The sequence below is a fragment of the Mus caroli genome, chromosome 11, assembly GCF_900094665.2.
Source record: "Mus caroli chromosome 11, CAROLI_EIJ_v1.1, whole genome shotgun sequence".
Classification (NCBI taxonomy): domain Eukaryota; kingdom Metazoa; phylum Chordata; class Mammalia; order Rodentia; family Muridae; genus Mus; species Mus caroli.
This window is the reverse complement of record NC_034580.1, coordinates 63,461,382-63,483,463: the sequence shown is the minus strand read 5'-3', so window position 1 is coordinate 63,483,463 and position 22,082 is coordinate 63,461,382. Positions and strand designations below refer to the sequence as shown.

The 22,082-nt window shown below is 44.1% G+C and overlaps 1 protein-coding gene across 1 annotated transcript in view; it reads right to left on the bottom strand.

Annotated features, from left to right (window-relative positions):
- Myh10 (myosin heavy chain 10) overlaps window positions 1-22,082 on the bottom strand; it is a 128,598-nt gene that overhangs the window by 61,352 nt on the left and 45,164 nt on the right. Inside the window, exons 5-7 of the mRNA XM_029483540.1 lie at window positions 10,829-10,931; window positions 10,283-10,312; window positions 4,339-4,431 (exon numbers count right to left, since the gene is read on the bottom strand). Of these exons, the coding sequence (XP_029339400.1) occupies window positions 4,339-4,431; window positions 10,283-10,312; window positions 10,829-10,931 (226 nt within the window). The remainder of the gene's footprint in view (window positions 1-4,338; window positions 4,432-10,282; window positions 10,313-10,828; window positions 10,932-22,082) is intronic.

Below are 22,082 nucleotides of genomic sequence, written 5' to 3'. Positions count from 1 at the left end.
TCACAGTGTGGCCAGATCCTTAGAGTAAATAACAAGGGTCAGAGACGGGCTCCAGCAAGGCCCGGATGCAGAAGTTAAGGAAGGAAAGGGAGAGGGATGCTTTTTCTATATCCTCCTCAAAGAAGCTAGCATTTCTAAAATTAGAACATGCAAAGTTCTAGAATTGGCTCTACCTCAAAACAAAAATATTTTATAAAGTTGAAAATGTATCCACTCCTAAGCCAAATGGCATTTATACACAGATATTTGACAAGACAGTGCTAAAGACTCTGATAACAAGATTAAGTGAAATTTCAAAACTCAAACGTTTTACTGAATATGCTCAAATAAACCCAAAACTTAAATTTACTAAATTTCACTGTTAAACCTTTAACACTGTAAAGAGGGGACAGAATCTGTAAGTTGGAAAGCATTCTACACACACACACACACACACACACACACACACACACGTTCATTCATTCATTCCAAATAAATGTTTCTAGTGAAACGCAAATCCAGACTAAACTGAGAAAAAAGAGTCGGTCCTCTATGTCATTTAAATATTATATGAAGAAACTCATGCTAAATAATACCCTCTCCACATTTGATCTCCATGAAGTTAAGATTATGGGGACTCAGAGCAGTCAACTAGAATCTCACCAATAAAAAAGCAAGGGAAAAGGCCACAAATATGACCAAACACTGTACAGTAGTCATAACTACAGGGCACACTGGACAACATTCACAGCTGTCCCTGGCTTCACATAACCTGCTGGAAATGCCTGCTCACTAACACCGAAACTACACCCCAGACTTAAAATACAAGTCTCTTAGGAATTTCGTTTTAACAAGACAACCTGGATATTGCCTGTTTCAATTCTATAATGAAAATTCACTATCTTATTCAGTTAATATTTGTTCTGAATTGACAAGCTTTTCTGGGAAGTTTTCTGGAAGGGCTATCAAGACATCTGGAGCAGTTAAGCTGAATGAATTATTAGTTAGCAGCTACTACAGAGGAAAGGCAGGTTTGTTTTATACTCTATGGTTATTTCCCCCTTCCTAGTTTGGCACCTAACACAACGATGTCTGAGCCCTGCTTTACTTTAAATACTTGAGCAACGACCGTAATGTATATGTATTCCGTTTTAAGTCCTGCTCTGGAGGCAGCCGTCTTCCTTAAACAAGGAAGGTCATGTGAGTAGCAGTGGCTAGGGCTAATGCAAAGGCTGGATGGCCACCACAAATGTTTCAATTATCCTAATCTCTAAACCACTCCAGAGGCTTTGCTGTTACTCAAATGAGTTTGCATGTGAACTAAGTGGCCTGTTACTTAACGTAATAGATATTAGAAATTACCAGGATAACAGGAGTAGTGTTGAGATAAGGCCGGACCTGACCAGAAATGCAAACCCTCTCTACCTAGGTCTGAATACGATGTTAAGACTCTGGGCACCCGGAAGGCCTCGGGGCTAGGAGCTCTGCAGAAGGCTTGGTTCTACAAAGGTGAATGTGAACGCAGTGCTGATCTGGGAGGCTGGCTTTAGAGCACACTGTACCCCATCTCTGATACTGTCACACAAGCTGCTGCTGACCTTTCACGGACAGCTGTGGTCAGAGGACTTAGGGTTTCAATGTTTTACACCCATATGAGGGTGTAAACTTGTGACTTGATTCCATTATAATCTAGGAATCAAATCAGAGGGAGGCGCCTATACCTTTACCTTGCTTTAACTACTGGAAGCTAATTATCTACCAGAGGCCACAGCAGAGCTGAATTGTTAAACTGGCTAAGGTTGGTTTAACAGTGGAATGCAATCAATAAAGAAATAAGCACCCAGGCAAATAGATTTCCGAGTGATCTGTCTGCGGCTTCAAGCCACCGTGTTAAACTAGAGTCCTGTTTCAGAGCTGCATTGTGAGAGAGCCATTGTCCATAAACTGCCTCCATCTGGGATGCATTTCGCCTCTCATAAGCAGTCCTGGACTAACTGTGGATGATTGTTTTCATAAGGGCAATGCTCTCCCAAAGAGTCCCTTAACACAGAGCACACGCCAGCATCTTTAGAAGAAAAGATACCTTCAGGAAATTAGCCGGCTATATCAGATCAAAGAAATAGAACCGCAGGCTTCTAAAGCTCAGAGTCTATGGTTTCAAACGTTTTCCTTGCAAACCCGTGGCCTGTACACTGTCACTGCATGAAATCTCACTGTACACACAGCTCATCTTTAGCATCAAATCACTTTCAACATGACACCAATGCTAATCCAAGGCCTGTCCTGTCCATGGAGCCAAATGCCCCCAACATAACTCCAACCCACACTCCTAAGACAGGAACACACACACTCTCAGGGCGTGCGACGCAGAGTGAGCAACTGCAGGACACAGCCTGTCCCGAGAATGCTAACGTTTAAACCAAATGAAGGTGAGTCCTATGGGGCGGGACTCTAGTTTGCCCAACGAGGCAGAGGCATTCCCCAGGCCTAGAGTGCAACCTGCACTTAGGAGTATTTTGATGAAATGGACCCTGTCTCAAAAAAAACCAAAGAAAATAGGTTGTAAACAGAAGTGATACTACTGAGAAGCATTCTGCCACATCCCATAGAAATAGCAAGTTATAAAACGGACAACTCATTACCCCAAACCCAGCTTCGTTATCATACCCTTGTGGGGCCGTGAAAGGCAGCCTGTTTTGGCTGAATGAGGCTTGCTCCAGAGACCCAGTAGGGACCCGCCCCTCTAGAAGGGATGGAACAGTGAGCCACATTCCTAGAGACAGGTGCCTGACACCACACAGCCCCCAACTCCATAATTCTGTGACTATAAGTCACGCAATGTCCCAAGCTCCTGGCATTCTGGCTAGACTCCACCCCCACAGTTACCTGACTATAGCCAGGTGTGCTCCTCCCCACAGTTACCTGGCAACAGCAAGGTTGCCCAGCCCACTATAAGAGGGGCTGTTTGGCCCCTTCTCTCTCTTTTTAAGCTCTCACCTTTCTTACTCTCATCTCTAGCCCTCCTTCTCTCCCTCCCTCCCTCCCTCTCTTCACATGGCCATGGCCAGCCTTTCTCCCTCTTTCTATCTTCTCTCTTTCTTCCTGCCTTTCTACAATAAAGCTCTAAAACCATAGACTGTCTCTGCCCATCAAGGCCTGCCGTGCTTAAATGATGGGATAGGCTTTCCCCTAAAGAGCCTCATCTAACCTCCCGCTGGAAGACCTTCCTGCACTCCAGCCATGGACTGGACCAAGGACTCTTGCCCGTGTGAGAACCACCCAGTGCCCCCTCTCTCCCTGCCCTTTCCTCCCTTCGGTTCTGGGGATGGCCTAACTGCCCCCGGGGCCCCCATTTTGTTCTCAGCTCTTCTGTTGTCCAGCAGTGTAGTGTCTGGGATGCCCGAGACTGAGAACCTGGCCTCAGTGAGGCCCAGAGACCTCCGACTGCCCCTTGTCCACCCCCTGGCAGGCTGGGTTCCGTGGCTTCCCACAGCCGGACATCCGCATGGGGGGGTGGGGGGTGGCGGGGGGCATGGAAAGCATGCAGCAGTCTGCCCGTGTCCGCCCACCCAGAGCACCGGAACTCTGGTGGGGCACGGGTTTTCTCCCACTCCCTTCATTTCCCCACGCCCGTTGCCCTGCACCCATTGATTTGCTAAGTACTCAGCACACACACCATTTGTCTTAGTTAGGGTTACCATTGCTGTGATGAAGCACCATGATCAAAGGCAATTTGGGGAGGACAGGGGGATTTGGTTTACACATCTCAAGTCACAGTTGATTGAGGGAAGCCAAAGCAGGGCTCAAGCAGGGCAGGAACCTGGAAGCAGGAGCTCACGCAGAGGCCATGGAGTGGGTGCTGCTTACTGGCTTGCTCCCCATGGTTTGCTCAACCCGCCTTCTTATAGAACCCAGGACCAGCAGCCCAGGGATGGTGCCACCCTCAAAGGGCTGTGCCTTCCCCCATCAATCACTAATTAAGAAAATGCCCCCCCCCCAGGCTTGTCAACAGCACAACAGAGGCATTTTCTCAATTGAAGCTCCATCCTCTCAGATGACTAAAGCTTCTATCAAGTTAATATAAAACTAGCCAGCACCCCACTACTTATGCCAATCCCATAATAGAATGACTGGCAAAGATAAAGAAATACACAGAGCGTATGCAACTATGTTTCCATATAAAAACATACAAAATGAAATACAATCACTTTCATATGTGGCTACCAGAAGTATCATTACATCTATTAACTAGCCTTTCTTAACATCTCAAAAGAAAAAAAACCCAACTCATTAGCTTAAGTCAGGAGACATTTCATGAGAAATCTGAAGAAGCCCAAGCTTTTGGGCTTTTCAACTTACAAAGCGAGATGAGTTATCATTTTTCACAGTCTTCGCATTTCCAAATGATTCCAGAATTGGATTTGCTTGTAAAAGCTGCCGTTCAAGTTCCCCCTAAAAGACATCACACATACACATAGACACACACACACACATAAATAAAAACAGATGACGTTAATCTCCTGTCTTTACTTCGTACTTGGGGTGAAAAAAGTACTACAAACTCCCCCCCTTCCTGACACTTTCACCCTGCTACCATCAGTGACACTGCTGGCTCCTATGCCTGCTTGTGACAATGGGTTCCACTGAAAGAAAAAAAATATCAGCATCCAGGAAAGGGTCGGGAGAAGAAAATGTCATGCTGGACAGATAACAATTTTTTTCTTTTATTAGATGTTTTCTTCATTTACATTTCAAATGCTATCCCTAAAGCTCCCTATACCCTCCCCCCGCCCTGCTCCCCAACCCACCCACTCCTGCTTCCTGGCCCTGGCGTTCCCCTGTACTGGGGCATATAATCTTTGCAAGACCAAGGGCCTCTCCTCCCATTGATGGTCGACTAGGCCATCCTCTGCTACATATGCAGCTGGAGACACAGCTCTGGGGGGTGCTGGTTAGTTCATAGTGTTGTTCCTCCTATGGGGAGGTTGTTCCTCCTCCCAGGGCCCCTAATGAAGGAGCTAGAGAAAGCACCCAAGGAGCTAAGGGGTCTGCAACCCTATAGGAGGAACAGGTAACAATTCTAACTGGGCAGAAAATGAAACATGGCAAACGGTTTCCATGAAGTGAAAGCAAATGCAGTACTTGGCTTAAGAACTTGGCTGCTGCTGTTTTGGTTCTGCTTTAGAAGAAGGATTTAAGATGGCTGACTGAATAATCACCACCACACGGCCATTCTCCTGAGAGCCTTCACACAGCATGGCCACAGTGTTGAGGCAACAGCGCCACCTCCACGCCAGAGGCTGGCAAAGACGGCAAGGCACTCACTCCACTAACAAGTACAACACTCGGCATACAGTATGCTTTAGTCAATCTCTGTATGCAAATTAGGCTACAAGACAGATCTCACAAATGAGAGGCATCGCTCATGAAGCCCAGCAGAAAGCTGCAGGGGAAAGCTGATGGCAGGCCTGGCCAAGAAAAGCACTAGAAAGTGAGGTTGTGTTTGGGGAATGTAATTTGAGAATCATTTTTTATGATCTAAATAAATCTGTCTCCTCTCCCCCATTCTTATCCCTAGATAAGATTGCCCACATTATTCTAGACCTAAAGAAAATAAATAGAAAACCATAGCAATTGCTATTCTCTAAGGAAAAAAAAAAATCCTCATGTAGGGTTTTTAAGTTAGTGGTCATCGAGTGATGCATGACTCATGTCACTATCAAATCTCAAAACAGGAATAAATGCACACTGTGGTATTACCTCAGTATTCATGGATCTGGGACATCAGCAAGGCCAACTGAAGACCTCGGTCTCAGCATCCCCCCTGATGGGGACTCTAATGCGATGCAGTTTGAAGACCAGGACAGTGTTCCCAAGGCACCCACAAAGCATGAGGACATGCTCCTAATGTCTATCTGGATAGCCCAGATTCTCACCGGCCTTAACCACAGCCTACCACTGTGCTCAGCTGAACACAGTCAAGGACTGCTCCTGGTAATTCATTGCCTAGTGTCACCTGACTTTCTGGGCACTAGGTAAGATGCCCAGAGCACTCTCTACAGTGAACCTTAGTTTATTGACTTAAAGACTTAAAACTGTTTTTATGGAAATCTCTGTATATTATATGCTAACAATTTTCCCTTTTTCTCCTTTTCTTTCTTTCCTTCCTTCCTTCCTTCCTTCCTTCCTTCCTTCCTTCCTTCCTTCCTTCCTTCCTCCCTCCCTCCCTCCTTTGGTTCTTTAGAAACAGGGCCTCATTATGTAGCCCTGGCTGTCTTTGAATTCACTATCTCTAACTCATAAGGACCCACCTGCCTCGGCCTCCTGACTGCTGAGATTTGAAGGCATGTGTCACCACTCCTAGCCATTAATTTTTCTTAAGATGTTTGGAATCCTGAACTAAGTGAGACTACTGAAAGCTATTATTACTAGGGTCTGGTATCGGCTGGGTAGTCAGAGGCAGAGTGCTTGCCTAGCACGTGCAAGGTCACTGCAGGGCCGGGGCACAGGGAAGACTGTTACTATTCTGTGAGCAGTCACTCCCCTCAGTGTGTTATGACTGAGACCTTGCAATGCTGTAAGCACTCTAATTCTGCACCAGTTGTATGACCCTCCAGAGGCCCCTTCTTGTCTTTGCTGTTCAGTTCAGTCTGTGGGATTGGAATGCAGAAATTGTCAGGGAAACTGATGCTGTGGTCAGTGAGGTGCCTACATGAGCCAGAGATCTGAAATACAGATTTCTTAAAATCATGCACCATCCTTCCAAATTATGATATGAAGATTGACAATCTCTTTTAAGGTGTTTTCCTAATTTAGAGGGGAGACAAGTACAACACCCCTGTTTTTCCTCCCCTAGGCATGGCAACAGGGATTCTTTGGCTCACATGCATTTCACAGGTTCCTTTCCCTGTCTCACCCAGGCAAATGTTTGAGCCTAAATGTATAAGAAGTCCTAAAGCATTCTAGTAGTGCCTGGGAAGGGAGTGGGGGTGACCCAAACACTGCGGCTTTAAAGTCAACGTGCAGACCAGGATTCTGTGTCACTGCTGTTGGCTTTACGAATGGCGTCATGGGACTGTTCCTCTCCTAAGACTTCGGAGACACCAGGAAGATCAAGAAAGATCTAGATCTACAAAGCTAGTACCTTAAACCTACTGTCACAGTCATCACCAATAAATTAATTATGTAAGTGCTACTTCTATCTCTAAAACTACCAGGGGACAATGACACCTTTTGTTCCCACTAGAGCTAGGCAAGCTCCCATCTTTGCTTCTATTCTATATGATAACAACAGATGTTCTCTACAGATGTGGGGGCAAACATTATTTAAATCATTTCCAAAATTCTAAGTATTTAGTTATATATTGTTTTAAGGTTTTCCAGTCATGGGTGACAACTACACCCTTGTTTTATTCTACAGTAGACAACAGAGCCTTGGTAGAAGAGGAGCTGTGGAGGCAAGGATCCACTGCACTTTGCAGGGTCAAGCACAAGTGCTCCACGAAAGTGGAAAATCAGATTCCAGTTTCAAACAGCAGAGTCTAGTTTCCCTATCTGCTTTGTCACCTATGCCTCAGTTCAGGCAGTTTAGGCCACTGAGGAAGGACAGTGTCATCTGAAGACTGCCGAGAGGCAGGTGCACTGGCTCGAAGGCATTGTTTTACGTGGAGGTAAAGTTGGTAAGGCCTTCGAATGACCTGTCAGGTGAAAACCCACAGTGGTACTATGCTCGCAGCTGCCTGGTGGGTGGTACCAAGGGCGTAAAGCCAAATATAACTTTCAATTATGTTATAAAACATATCTGAAGGTTCACAGATAAATCTTTGCTTGAAGTTTATTTTTGTAACTTGAATTTGAAAACCGGTGTTTCTTTTATTTATTCATATTTTCAAGGAAGCTATAAAAGAGCAGCTGTGCCACTTGGGTGGCTGTACTCAAAAGTGTGGACATCATCACGTGCAGATGAAAACACTCGGGCATCGCTCTGCTGTTTTCACATGACTCAGCAATCCTATTCTAGGTGTGTGCTTGAGAGCAGTCAGTGTCCCTACGAAACAAGTGCCCAAATGCTCACAGTAGCCCAAGCTAGAAGCCGGTGCCTGCCGGCTTCTGAGTGGACACTGAAATAGGGCATATTTAATGCAGCAGAATGTTCTTAGACCATGACGAAAGAACGTTGTACTTCTAATGATACAATGTAGGCTGAACCTCAAAAACATTATGCTTAGTGAAAGAACAGCCAGAAAAACATCCCCATCCATATACAATGTCCAAAAAAGGCACATACATAGGGAACAGAAAGTGGACTGGTGTTGCCAGCACAGGAGGAAATGGGAGGTGACTGCCAGGGGACTGAGGAGTTTCTTGTAGGAAGGCAAAAAAATGAAAATGCCCTACACGTGTGATGATGTTGAATTGTGTGGCTGTGAATATATGAAAACGGAGAGTTGTACATGTAAACGGGCAAACTGTACAGAATGCATTGTATTGCAACATTTGTCCAACAAAGTTCAGTATAAATTCAGAATACAGAGGAAGAAATGAGAACGGGAGGTAAAAAAAAAAATGAAACAAGTAGTGACTTTGTAAGGTCAGTCCTCTGCAGACTCTGCACCCCCAAATTCAACCAAAAATGCAATGGAAGTATTTTGGGGGAGAGTAGCATCTATATAGGTTCCTATTTGTCAACTACTGACACAGCATGCATATTGTACATTATAAATACTGTATGACTTATATTACACAAGAGACTGCATAGGCTCCACTTTATGTATGGTACCTGAGCTTTTGGCATTTGCGGAGGGTAAGGAGAGAGGCCTAGAGCCAATCTCACCAAGGCACCAGGGGACTGCTTTATAAGCTCACATTCTTAAGGATGCTGGCGAGCAACCAAGAACCAGTACTTGTACACTGCTAAACACATCACACAGCTGCTAGCAACGTGACTGAGGTAGCAGTGAATGTGGGGAGGCAGCCTTGGGGCTGTGCACACAGAGCACATGCAGAGACGTGCAACCCAGCAGGGACAGCAGAGCCCAAAGCAGCAGCCTCCTCCTTTGGGATGGACTGGAACTCCTGAGCCATCCAAGTGTCTCACATACACGCATGCTACTCACATACAACTGGGATGCCCTGTAATTTAAAATGACATCTAAACAAAATGTAAATGGCAATGGCTCCTGTGTTTCAAAGAACCTGGAAAATCTAACTCCTTATCTTGCTTATTTAATACTATCTCAGGCTCAGGCCGATTAAAAGGTCCCAGAGTGTACCTCAAATGCACAAAGAAAAGCTGGGTTCTTGTCTGCAGTATCCTCCTCTAACTACCAAAGACGCCTCTAATATCCCAGAGCATGACAGTTCTTCATTCAGTAACTTTTCCAAGCTCTGCTGCTGGCCTGGAGAGCACGAAGAGCATCGCAGGCCTTCACAGGTAGACAGAGCTCTGGGATGGACAGTTTCTCTCACCTTCAATGTTAAGAAAGATCCTTGCGAATCTCAGTACCTGTGACAGTTCTTGTGGCTATGTAGGTCTCTATGACCTTTTCTGTGTGTATTAATAGATCAACCATGACTCAACAGCACTGCTTCTTGCTTTAAATTAACAACATCGTCATGCTTGAGGAAGACAGACAAATCAAAGCTGTTGCAGTGCCCTGGTGAGGATCATGTCCAAAGCCATGTCCTGCTCCTCAAGGAATCCTAGGAAGCAGGGGATGGAAGCCAGCTCTGGTCTGTGGTTTGTTCAATGTTGGGAATTCTGGGATTAAAAGGTAGCCCAGCACAAAGAAAATTCTAATTTATTGAGAATATTAAATACAACAAGGCAAGCCTTTGGGCTAAAACACACAGGCATAAATTATACAATGCCATAAAAACTTAACAGGTTAGAAATGGAGTATCCCCAAGGGTACAACTTTCAAGGTTGTATCCCAGATTTAAAATGTAATGTATAGCACAAAACAAAAGTTTTCATGTGCTTGTTAAATAGTAAGATAATTCCACCTGAGGTGACAGATGAAATCATCTTAAGTTTAAAGACTTCATACACATGCACTTCAGTGTCACAGTAAGAGGGGAACTGCTCAGATCTATTTGGAACACGCGTGGAAAGAAAGCACAAGCGCATGCTGCTTCGCATGGGAGAGTAAGATGGCAGCGATACATTTCCAACATTGACTCTCGTTTTAGCACAGACTCTGCTCAGAGCCAAGAGTGCTACTTGTTTCTAGGAGAGGCTCTATCCAAAGACAGAAATCAGCACAGGCACTCGAGACTGAGAAGCACAAAGAAAGTCACTTGCCTGGGGTTTCACTGGCTTAGGCGATTCCTGCTGCTCATTACAAACAGATAAGCAGACATTAGCACAAATCACCAAGCCATCGGGCAGCAGGAGCTGGTTTGGCTGGCACACACAGGCTTGCCAAAACTACCACACATCTCAAAACCCGAGAGGCTCACTGACACCCATACTTCGTGTTTTTATCTTTTTATCCTCCATTGATTCCCCCCACAGACCTCCCCTACCCCAGAACTGCTATAGGCAGCAGCCATAAAGTTATTTACAGACACTCGTTTGGTTGACATAAATCTTCATAGGCACTGCTCATTAATTTATAAATTGGGCTTCAAGCCACAGCCATAATTCCCATTTGCCTCGTGAGGAAGTCTAGTTAATTTCCTTGTATTTGCCTGGCTCTTCCTGAATGGAAGGAAGAGTAAGGCGGCTGGGTGTGTGGCCAAGAGCTGCTTGCCAGAGCTGCGTATGGAGCAGCTGCACTTGCCTGGTTTGTCTCTGCTATTATAAAAGAATGAAATGCAGACAGAAAGCAACAACACAAAGACTTACAGGAATATTGTGGTCCTTTCTTCCTTTGTGAGAAGAAGCAACGTGGGCCAGGTACTGAATGACTTTCTTGGTATTTTCTGTCTTCCCAGCACCCGATTCACCCCTAAAAGAAACAGCAACACCAGCTACTTTAGAAAGAGAGCTGAGCACATGTGTTCCAAAATTACAACTGATCCATGAAACTGAGCAGAACAAGATTTAGGGAAAGGAAAAAAAGAGAAAGCAGGAGAAAACTTATGGGTAACAGTAGTAATAGACAAGAAAATGTATTATTGGTTTTAAATTATCAACTCTTAGAAACCTTGTTATCACCACTGAGCCACCTTGGAAATCATTTTCTTTCTTAGAATGCATTAAAAATGTACACTAAAAATGAGCTCTGGACTGCCAAGGAGAAATGGCTTTTGCCTATCCTTCACTTTCCCACCGTTTCAATGAGCACACAAGCACTGTCTTCATGTGTGCTTGAAAGTCTCCTACTGTAGCCAAGGCTAGCTGGCCTAGAACTTACAATGGGACTAGCATTTTGAAATCAGTGATCCTCCTGCTTCAGCCTCCCAAGTGTTGGGGTTGAAGGCTTAAGCCACCATGCCTAAGAAAACTAATTTTTAAGTATGTGATTAAGATGGGCGTAGCGTACACACCTTTAGTAGTGGCACACAGGAGGCAGAAGCAGACAGATCTCTTGGGCTAGCCTGGCCTACAAAGTGAGTTCCAAGACTATCAGGGCTACACAGAGAAACCCTGTCTTGGGGGGAAAAAAGGTATTGAATATAACTAAACAAATAGTCATTGGTAGTACTGGTGAGACAACATAGAAAAATATACAAAACCGATTTTTTTCTGCTTCTAGGGATAAGAGCTTCCATGAGCAAACAGAAATGTATTAGAATTGTCATGGAAAAAGAGAAAAACAAACAACAAACAATCTCAATAAGTGCATCTGAGACCTGAACTGACAGAAACCAACACTCCACTGCTGACTCAACTGGGCAGCCTGCTGGGCTCTGGTGCTCATCAAAGCACAGAGCCTTCCCAGGGCAGAGCCCATGCTGTACCTGGAGAAAACCTTCCCACTGGTACTGGCCTCACACAGGGCTCCTGACCTCCTGGTTTGTGTCTGACCCCACATTACCTCACACAGTATGAACTAAGCTTGACATACAGAGAACCAGGTTCTCACTCCTCTGCTCAGAATAGTTCAGGTCTCCAGAAAACAAGCAATGGTTTACTCTTTTAATAACCACATATATTAAATAAAATGTTATATATAAAGTATACCTTTATAAATTACATATACAAGATCATTATATATAACTATAGCAAGGAATTGTAGGCGCAGTTCACCAGCACACAGCGCAATCTCAGTGCTGTGTCTTGCCACTCTGCTCTCCAGCAAATCCCGACTCCTCCCCTTGGAGTTATACCAAACCATACTGTTGGAGCTGCCCACTCCTCAAGTTCCAGCCGGCTTACAGCTGGGCATAGATCCTCCTGCTGTCTAGCTACACGGACCAGAGTAATAAAGGACCTCTGAGCTTCAGTATCCCAACTGAAAACTGTAGGCAATGGATCCGCTCCCTCCTAGTTCTGAATTCTGATGATCCTAGACACAAACCACTTACTCACTTACTGACTTACAGCCATACTGCACGCTTGCTAACTGTGACGGCTAATCTCGGTTGTCAACTTGACTACATAGATCTGGGGATCAACTAAACCCCAAGCAGCTTGAGTACAATTGTGGGGGATTTTTCTTGAGTCGATCATTTGGGGTGAGAGACCCACCCTAAATCTGAAACACTGGAGTCAGCAAACACCCAAAATCTGGGCTCCACTTCTTGTGGCGGCCCACATGAGAGCATAGAGGGAAGCTTTGTCTTTTGCCTGCTTGTTCTCACTCTTGCTGACAGATCCATCCACTCTGCTGCTGGGGCATTATTCATTGGTATTAGAACCTACTTCTTGGGGATTCCACATATACTGAAGACCAGCGGAGACATCCAGCCTACAAGAGTGAATACTGGATGCTCAGCCTTTCCATCAGGAGGCAGCCATTGCTGCACAGACCACAGCCTGCAAGCCTCTCTAATAAATCTTTACATACAAACACATGATCAGCTCTGTTTCTTTAGAAAACCCTGACTAATACACTGGCCACCTCTGCTTCTCCTCGGAGTTTCTAAGACTTAGGTACTCAAACCTACCGAACTTTTATTAAGGTTTCTGCCCACATTTGAAAGCCTGCATTTAAGATTATTACATCCTTCTAAATTCTCATATTATGTAATTTGTATTATTTCATCTCTCTGCATTTTCTTTTAGACGTTTGAAAATTTTCAGATTTTATAGCTGAATCTTTAGTCAACCTGAAAGAAAATTATAGTTTGAGAAATTCCCACACCTAGCTGACTTGGCTCACATTCCAGTGTGGCGTCTCCAGGGATCTGGGGTATAATCTTCACCTTGCCTACTTGTTTCTCTTTGCCTATTCAAGGCCAGCACCACAATGCTGGATTTTGTAAATACAATTAGCAACCATCAGCACTTCTTTGGAAAACAAAAAGACAGAAGAAAAGTAGTCTCTGGGGTTCATTTCATAGACAAACTTTAAATAACTTTGCTCCACTGTACTTGGCCCACCATCCTGCAACCCAGCTGACCCGCCACCCAAAGGAGTGGGTGAGACAAACAGCACCGGCAGAATGTGACTTTAAGGAGAATGGCGATCTTATCTCTTGGGAAATTCTTCTTTCATTCAAAACAAGCAGAGAGGAAGGACGTTTATTTGTCTGTCATAGCCCAGTATCCAGCTTAGCAAATTCAGTCTGGTGAATACTGTCGAACAAATGAATGACTGCAGGTCATACTCGCTTTGCTTCAGTGTTCCTGTTAGTAATGTCCTTCCATCACCATATCTGGCTACCACTGGCTTGTAATGATTTTTTATGCCTTTATCCAGCCATTCACAAATACTTATATACCAACTTCTATGGGTCAGCCATTCTTCTAAGTGCTCAAGTATGGGGGATGGGACACAAACAAACAAGGGAAGAAAGTGACTACAGACCATGATGAATTCTCTGAAGGAGATGAGACAGACACTGGAGGGAGAAACCTGAGGAGAAGGGCCAGCCATCTTCCTATGCCAGGTACCTTCTCCAAGTCAACTAAGAACTAGCAGGTGAGAAGACCAGAAAGCATCCAGGCAGATGGAGAGACACATGCAATAGCGCCAAGCAGAAAAAAGCTTGCTATGTTCCCAGACCTGCTGACTGAAGATGGGGGAGGGGGTTGAAAATTTTTTCATATGGGTCACATATCAGATCTCCTGCATATCAGATATTTACATTACAGTTCATAACAGTAGCAAAATTACAGTTGTGAAGTAGCAATGAAAATACTTTTATGGTTGGGAGCCACTACAACCTGAGGAACTGTATAAAAGGGTCGTAGCATTAGGAAGGTTGAGACCCACTGCTCTAGAAGAGTAGCCTGTGCTCTTAACTGCTGAGCCACCTCTGCAGCAACTAAAGTATTATTTCTTAATAGCCATAAAACAGTTTACTCTTTTTGTTGTTAACTTTATTCGAAGTAGTGTTTCACTGCTAATCTATTGGCTGTTGGTTACAAGTAGGTAAATTTTTTTTATTAAGCTCAAGAAATAAGCTTTTCATTTAGCCTGATGATGATTTGTTTTGAAAACCATTATGACTGTTACTGCCCATCTTCGTGTCTCTGTAGTTGCCCAAGCTCTTGCTCCCAACTCATTTACACAGCTGTACTTCAATATGTAAGCTTATGTCTGAGGCAACTCCCACACTGTCAAGTCATGGAGCTCTGTTATATGAAATGCTGCTTTTGGGGCCAAAAAGATAGCCCAATGGGTAAAAAGCTTGGTAAGGGCCAGAGTTTGAAACCCAGAACCTAAGTCTGTAATCTTCAATGACGATACAGTGGTTAAGACCTTGAACTATGGAATAAATATGATCTGTTTAGATTGAAATCTTTACCATGAGACACTGAGTGTCCCTCCTATGTTAAAAGCTTGGTTTCTAACTCACGGTAGTACTGGCAGTTAGGAAGGGGACTTAGTGAAAGAAAATTAAGTCACCACGGTATGTCTTTGAAAGGGATGTTGGGATTCCAGCACCAGCTTGTCTCACTTACAGCTTTGTTGTGATGCATGCTCTCTGCACTGTCAACAATGGAGCCAACCAAGCAGGGGATGAAACCATGAGCCAGAGTAAGCCTCTCCCCTTTATATATGTACTTATCTCCGTTGTTAAATAGAAAGGGAAAGACCAGAAACACAGTACCTACCTATAGTGCTCTAGCTAAGTTACTTGCTCATCTGAGACTCACTATACAAATTGGGAAGAAGTTACTTTGTAGAACTGAACTAGCACATAAGCATCTAGAATCGTGGCTGGCAGTGAAAGCGAGGAAGATGATGATGATGAGATACCAACAGGAAGTAGCAGACAGCAAAACGGATTTCTTATGTTACTCAGTGTAGTGGCTATTCTTGGTTGTCAACTTGACTATATTTGGAATGAACTACAATCCAGAATTGGAAGGCTCACCAGTGACCCTTATCTGGAGGCTTGGAGATCCTTATCTGGATCTTGGTATGGAGATCTTGAGACATAGTGGCTATGGATTCCAGAAGATTAAATCTCTGAGTTTAAGGGGATTTAATCTGGGCTACACCTTTCATCTGGGATTAAAGGTGTGGTGGAACACACCTTTAATCTGGGCTACACCTTCTGCTGGAGACAATATAAGGACACTGGAAGAAGGGAGTCTAGCTCTTGCTCCTTCGCCTGCTTGCNGTGTGAGACTGAGTAACTGCTAGATCCTTGAACTTCCATTCACAGCTGCGACTGAACCATTGTTGGGAATTGGGCTGCCGACTGTAAGTCATCAATAAATTCTTTTACTATATAGAGACTATCCATAAGTTCTGTGACTCTAGAGAACCCTGACTAATACACTCAGAGACTAGAGAAACATTAGAATACAATATGCTTGGGAGAAACAAAACTCAAAACTCAACGGGAAATGACACATCTCGATAGACAGAGGCTGAGAAGTGAAAAACACCCTAAAGGAGGGAGCGCTGGGTAAGGAGACTCATGGGAAAGACCACTGGCTGTTCTTCTTGAGGTTAGGGGTCCAATTCCCAGCACCCACATAACATTAAATGGTGGCTCACAACTGTCTAGAACTCCAACTCTAGGGGAGCTGATGCCCTCTTCAGGTCTCCATAGGCACCAGGCATCCAAGTGGTGAATATGCACCCATACACGTAAAAGAAGGAAACAAGTACAGGGAAAGAGAAGCGAACAAGAAGCCCAGCAGCGTTCTGCTGCAGAGGACAAGAAGAACCCTGGAAACGTGGGAGCACAACAGACGGAGACCTCCACCAGGAGGCAGCAGACACTCTGGCTTCACTCCCACCAAGACATAAATGCAGTGCAGCTTCACCCTTCAAGTGGTGTCCCCTGTCACTGCTGGTCCCCAGGAGCCCAGGTAGGATAGGAGGGGTGACTGGCACCATGCACCCTATTCTTTTACAGAGAGTGTGAGTTGGGAGTACAAAGTTAACCTAAAGCCAAAACAAGAAGCCTGCTGAAGCAAGCTGGACATTACCTATCAGAAGTTTTATACCTGAGTCTTCATTAGCTCCTCAAAGGGATATAAAAATGGAAACAAACCCCTAATAAACAGTAGAGAAGCAGGTAACCAACACGACGAACCCCTTCTGCACCCCAGTTCTGCCAGTGAGAAACCCTTTTCTTGTTTCTCTTCTCGGGATGTGCTGGGTGAAGCCTTGTTATTTATAACCTCACCCCAGGATCATTGCCTGCCTTGTACAGTGAGACACGGCTCTTTCAGAAAAGCACCGCTCCTCACTGTCTTCACTTACTGTCCATCTCCTTGACTTTGCCAGCCAGCTGCTTTCCTGTGCGAGCTAATGCAAGGCTATTAATGACTGCTGATTCCTGTATCACCTCATCCCCCTTCAAGGCTGAAGATGCCAAGAGAAAAAAGCAACCGAGGCATTTTCCTGTCAGGTTTTACAAATTTCTGTCTCAGCCCCACTAAAAGATACCCCAAATCTCCAGAAAAATCTGCATTCACCTTGTTTTCCAGGACTGTCAGAGCCCTGACGAGCTATTAGCTCATGAGATCACCCCTCAGCAGGAGCTCATTTCAAGGGAGCCATATCGCTCCCTGCAAACAGACTTCAAGTCACCTCGCAGAACCAGAACTAAGACAGCACCAAGCAGACCACTCTCACCATGCCAGCTCCACCATGCCTCAGTGCTTTCTCCATTTAACCCTAAATCACACACCTGAAAATGGACTGAGAAGGCCAAGTCAGCGGCCCCTTTGCTCTCCCCTCTGTACCACGCTGCCCACACCTCTCCCTCTGGTTTCCACATTCCTCATCTCTGACTGGCACTGAGAGGAGCACGCAAGCCTAGTCAGCCAGGACTCTGGGAGGCAGGGCTTTTTGCCTTAAAACTGTGGCTACAAGGGCCCCATTTTCTATATTAAATATATGTATAATATATTAATATTAATAAGTGGCTTTCTATAATTTAAAACAGCGTTGTGGGCTGGTGAGATGGCTCAGCGGATAAGAGCACTGACTGCTCTTCCAAAGGTCCTGAGTTCAATTCCCAGCGAACCATCTGTAATGAGATCTGACGACCTCTTCTGGTGTGTCTAAAGACAGCTACAGTGTACTTACATATAATAATAAATAAATCTTGGAGCTGGAGCAAGCAGAGGTCCTGAGTTCAATTCCCAGCAACCACATGATGGCTTACAACCATCTGTACAGCTACAATGTACTCATAAACATAAAATAAATAAATAAATCTTTAAAAAAAATTAGCCTTGTATTTTTTATTCATGTACTCAGCCAGTATTTACTGCACACACAACACATGTCAGGTACAACACAGGCAAATAAGTCTTCTATAGTTTTAAACTTTAGAGTCTAAAAGTAGTAATCTGTGCCAGCTGCCCAGAGTTGCCTAGTTTCTGGTTATCTTTGAGCTAATTTCCTTTTTCTATAAACAAGTTTCTCCAAAGTTTAAACCACTATAATTAAAACAATTTATATTTTATAAAATATTTCAAAAATTATGTTACCAATAAAAACTACCAAGACACAAACACCAGTCCTTTAGAAGGCAGCATACTAGCAGGAAACTTTATGATCGAGACCGGCCGTACTCACGTCCCTTTCTGTTACATTAACATTGGCTCCTTGTGGGGTCTTAAAGTGACCCCCTGTGTGGGGATGGTAAGGACATTAGCTTCCTTTCCTTGTTCTACCTCCAGAGTGCTTGAATTGAAGGTGTGTGCTGCCTAGTCCCACTGTTTTCCCCCACAACTTAAAAAAAAAAACTTAACAAACACACATTTCTACCCAGAGCTTCTTACCTTTCCATCAGTGGCTCCATGTGCCTCCTGTTTTTCTCTTACAGCATAGCTATAATTTACAGAGGACAATCTAAAGATTCCCAAAGTTTCATAGCTTGAGTACAGCTAAAACAGAGTTCTTGGAAAAGCAAACCAGGACCTAAAGAGGCTATGTGTCTGGCATGGCACTGGCATGTCGGACAGGATAAGATCATCAGATGTCCAACATCATCAGATGTTGATAGATTTTCAACCATACCATATGGTTGGTCACTTTAGCTGGCCCAGGCTATCTTCAAACTCACTATGTGGCCAGAGAAGTCCTTGAACCTGCCTCAACCTGGGACTACAATGCTCATGTTACAGGTGTGCCCACCATGCCTAGTTTATACCATCAAAACCTGAGCACTGTGCATGCGGAGCAAGCACTTGACCACAGGAGCCACACCCTCAGCTCAGATTTAATCCATTCTACCCTCTTCAAAGTGCCCTCAACACAGGACTCACTCTGGATATTTATTTGTATTTGGTAGGTTACTGATATACAAGAACCAAAACAAGAGGTTGGAGAGATGGCTCAGCAATTCTGGCTGCTTTCCAGAACCCTGGTTCAATTCCCAGCACCCATATGGCAGCTCACTGTAATTCTAGTTTCAGAGGATGGCACCCACACACAGACATACATGTAGGCAAAACATCAAAGTAAAAACCAAACAAACCATAAATGTCACATCTTAACAGGAGACCATTATTACACTATACTAAAATATACTTAAGAGGGAAAAGAAATTTGGGGTTATCGGCTTGTCTAAAATCAGAGTCACAAAGTGTCAGTGTTCTCTATAGATGGGATTAAGGGTGACTGCTTTACCTGCCTTAATACCAATGCATGGGGAGTCAACGGAGAGCGACACTTTCCTTCCAGTTCAGCAGTGAAATCTGAGCATCAAACACCTGGCTCTCTTCAAAGATACCTGGCATGTGCTCACAGTGACCAGCAGTGGGTCTGGTCTACAAGTGTGGGTGGCAGGCTCACGATACCAGCTCAGTCTTCGGAGTTCACCCAGTTAGAAACATGGGCAGAGAGCTCAGGGTATGAGCTAAAAGTTCAGCCTTCACAGGAAGGGCAAACTAGAAACTAAATGACTACAGAGAAAGGCTTAAAGACAGTCTATAAACTATGTACGGGTTGTGTGTACTTGTTTGCATTGGATATGTATGGGTGCTTTGTCTGCACATATGCCTGTGCACCACATGCATGCATGCATGTCCTCAGAATCCAGAAGAGGGCTGCAAATCAGGTACTATGTGGATGCTTAGAATCCAACCCAGGTCGTCTAGAAGAGCAGCCAGAGCTCCTAACTGCTGGGCCATCTCTGGAGCCTTATGGACATGCTCGCTTACATAAACCAAACCCATGCTGCTTTAAGTTTTGATTTGTGGTACTGTCTAAACAGCTACTTAGTATAAAATAACTACTAAATAATAAGCACCAAATTACTTCCTCATAAAGCAGAAGCCTTTAGCTTGTCTCTGGGCCACTGTAAGGCAGCGGGGAACACACTCTCGGAATACTTCGCTTGAATTTTCAAAAGCACCGAGGAACACAGTCTGTTAAGCCTGGGGTGCAATGTTTCACAGTTCCATGTTTTTGGGTCACAATGTTACTTTATATTATGAATATAAAAGCTGTTAAATATTACAACTATAACATCTAAAACCAAACAAAAGGCCAGGATGACAAAAAGCCACTTCTAAGAAGGGGAGGACCTTTCTGCGTGATGGAACTGTCTTCTGCATCGTGAGACAGGTTTAGCTTATACAAAAGACTTAGCAAAAACTACATTTAGGATGTGTGGACATCATTATATGGATTTTGCTCCAAATGAAAGTATGAAAACATTGGAGCTTAAATAGTACTCTCTAATAGCAAAACATTTAGGGAGAAATGTGCCCATTTGTTAACACTTGGACTTAAAAAACACAAAATGAAGGGAATCAGAGCTTACTAAATAAGTGAAAATTACTTTACACCATACAGCTAAGTAATTGGCAACCACCAAAATAAACACTGCCTAAATTTAGGCAAAACTCTGTACCTATGCAGGTACCCTTGAGCCTCTCCCAGGAGTGCCCTGGCTGAAGAAAGCCTGGACCTTTATAGACAGAAGTGGAGACTCAATTGTCTATCAGCATAGAAAGCTGAGGTAATGCTCCAAGCTTCCCAGCTGAAGCCCTAACCTCCTCCACTGGACCATTACAGTTAAGGCATGACCGACCTTTCATGGGGCTGGAGAGATGGCTCAGCAGTTAAGAACACTGGCTGCTCTTCCAGAGAACCCAGGTTCAATTCCCCATATCCACATGGCAGCTCACAGTTAGCTGTAACTCCAGCTCCAGGAGATCTGACACCCCCACACAGACATAAATGCAGGCAAAACACTAATGTACATAATAAATAAATAAGTTTTTAAAAGGAAAAAAACCAAAAGACAAAAAGAACCCTTTCAGCCAGTTCCTGCAGCTATCCATCTCCATCTTAGGGTCTACTGCTGTGATAAAACACTGACCAAATTCAGCTTGGCTACTTCTACGTAACACTCCATCCCGGAGGGGAGTCTAGGCAGGAACTCAAGCAAGAATCTGGAGGCAGGGACTGAAACAGGGTCCACAAAGAAACAGTGCTTACTCAAGGTCTGCTCAGCCTACTTTCTTATATAGCCCAGGACCGAGTGACACCCACAGTGAGCTGGGCCCTCCCACATCAGTAATTAATTAATTAATTAATACCCCACAGATGTGCCTACAGGCCATTTTTTTTCATGAAAAAATGATGAACGTCATTTAATATTGAGGAATGAACTTTAAAATAAGAGTGAAATATCATTTCCAAAAAGGATGGAGAATGGTCAATTTAAAGGGTAAAATCAGATACAATTGTTTGAAAGAGAGAGAGATGAGAGGATTTTTTTTTTCTGGCGGACTTTATTTTATCTCACTCACTTCTCAGTAGAAGTTCATTTATCTTTAGAACAATTTTGGGGACAGGCTCAGCCTCTTCAGTAATTCAGGTGAAGATTTCAATAAACCAACTTCTGGATACTCAGTAGCTGGACTTGTTTTCAATTGAACCAAAAAATGTTATTATTATGGATGATTTTAGAAAGGATAAGCTGAAAGTTAAAGGGCAGTGGTCTGCTGGGAAGCTCTTCTTCTAATAGACTGATGACCATATGTGTGTTCCTAAGCCATTTGGCTGTTTATTCTTAGTACGGCTCTATGGTGATGGGAGATGAACCAGGGTCAAATCCTACCATGTCTACGGAAGAAAGAGGACAGGTCTGCCCCCTTTCTTTCTGGGGCAGTTTTTCTGAAGGGAAAGGTCCCCCTTGGTTTTCTCTTAGCAAATTTCTACTCATGGTCATAGGACTTAGGGTGAAGGCTACTATTGAAAACCCCTTGCCAATGTCCACACCCAGACACTATATCTTTTTTCCTATTTTCTCAGCTTGTGCTACAGGCCAATCTTATGGAGGCATTTTTTTCGATTATGATTCTCTCTTCCTGGGCTGGAGAAACTGCCAAACAGGTATTAGATGCTGAGCCGGAGTTTCAGTGTCTCCCTCACCTGCATCTCCTCTTGGCCACATTAAAGGCACCAATGAGATCAAAACCCTCTGCTGGCGTCTATTAGTCAGCCATTGCTCTGTTCACATTCTTGATCTGAGAAACAGTAGGTCTTAGTTTTCTGTTTGTTTACCCTAATTTCTCAACTCCAGTATGGCTTCCAGGCCCTTGCCACCCCGCCACT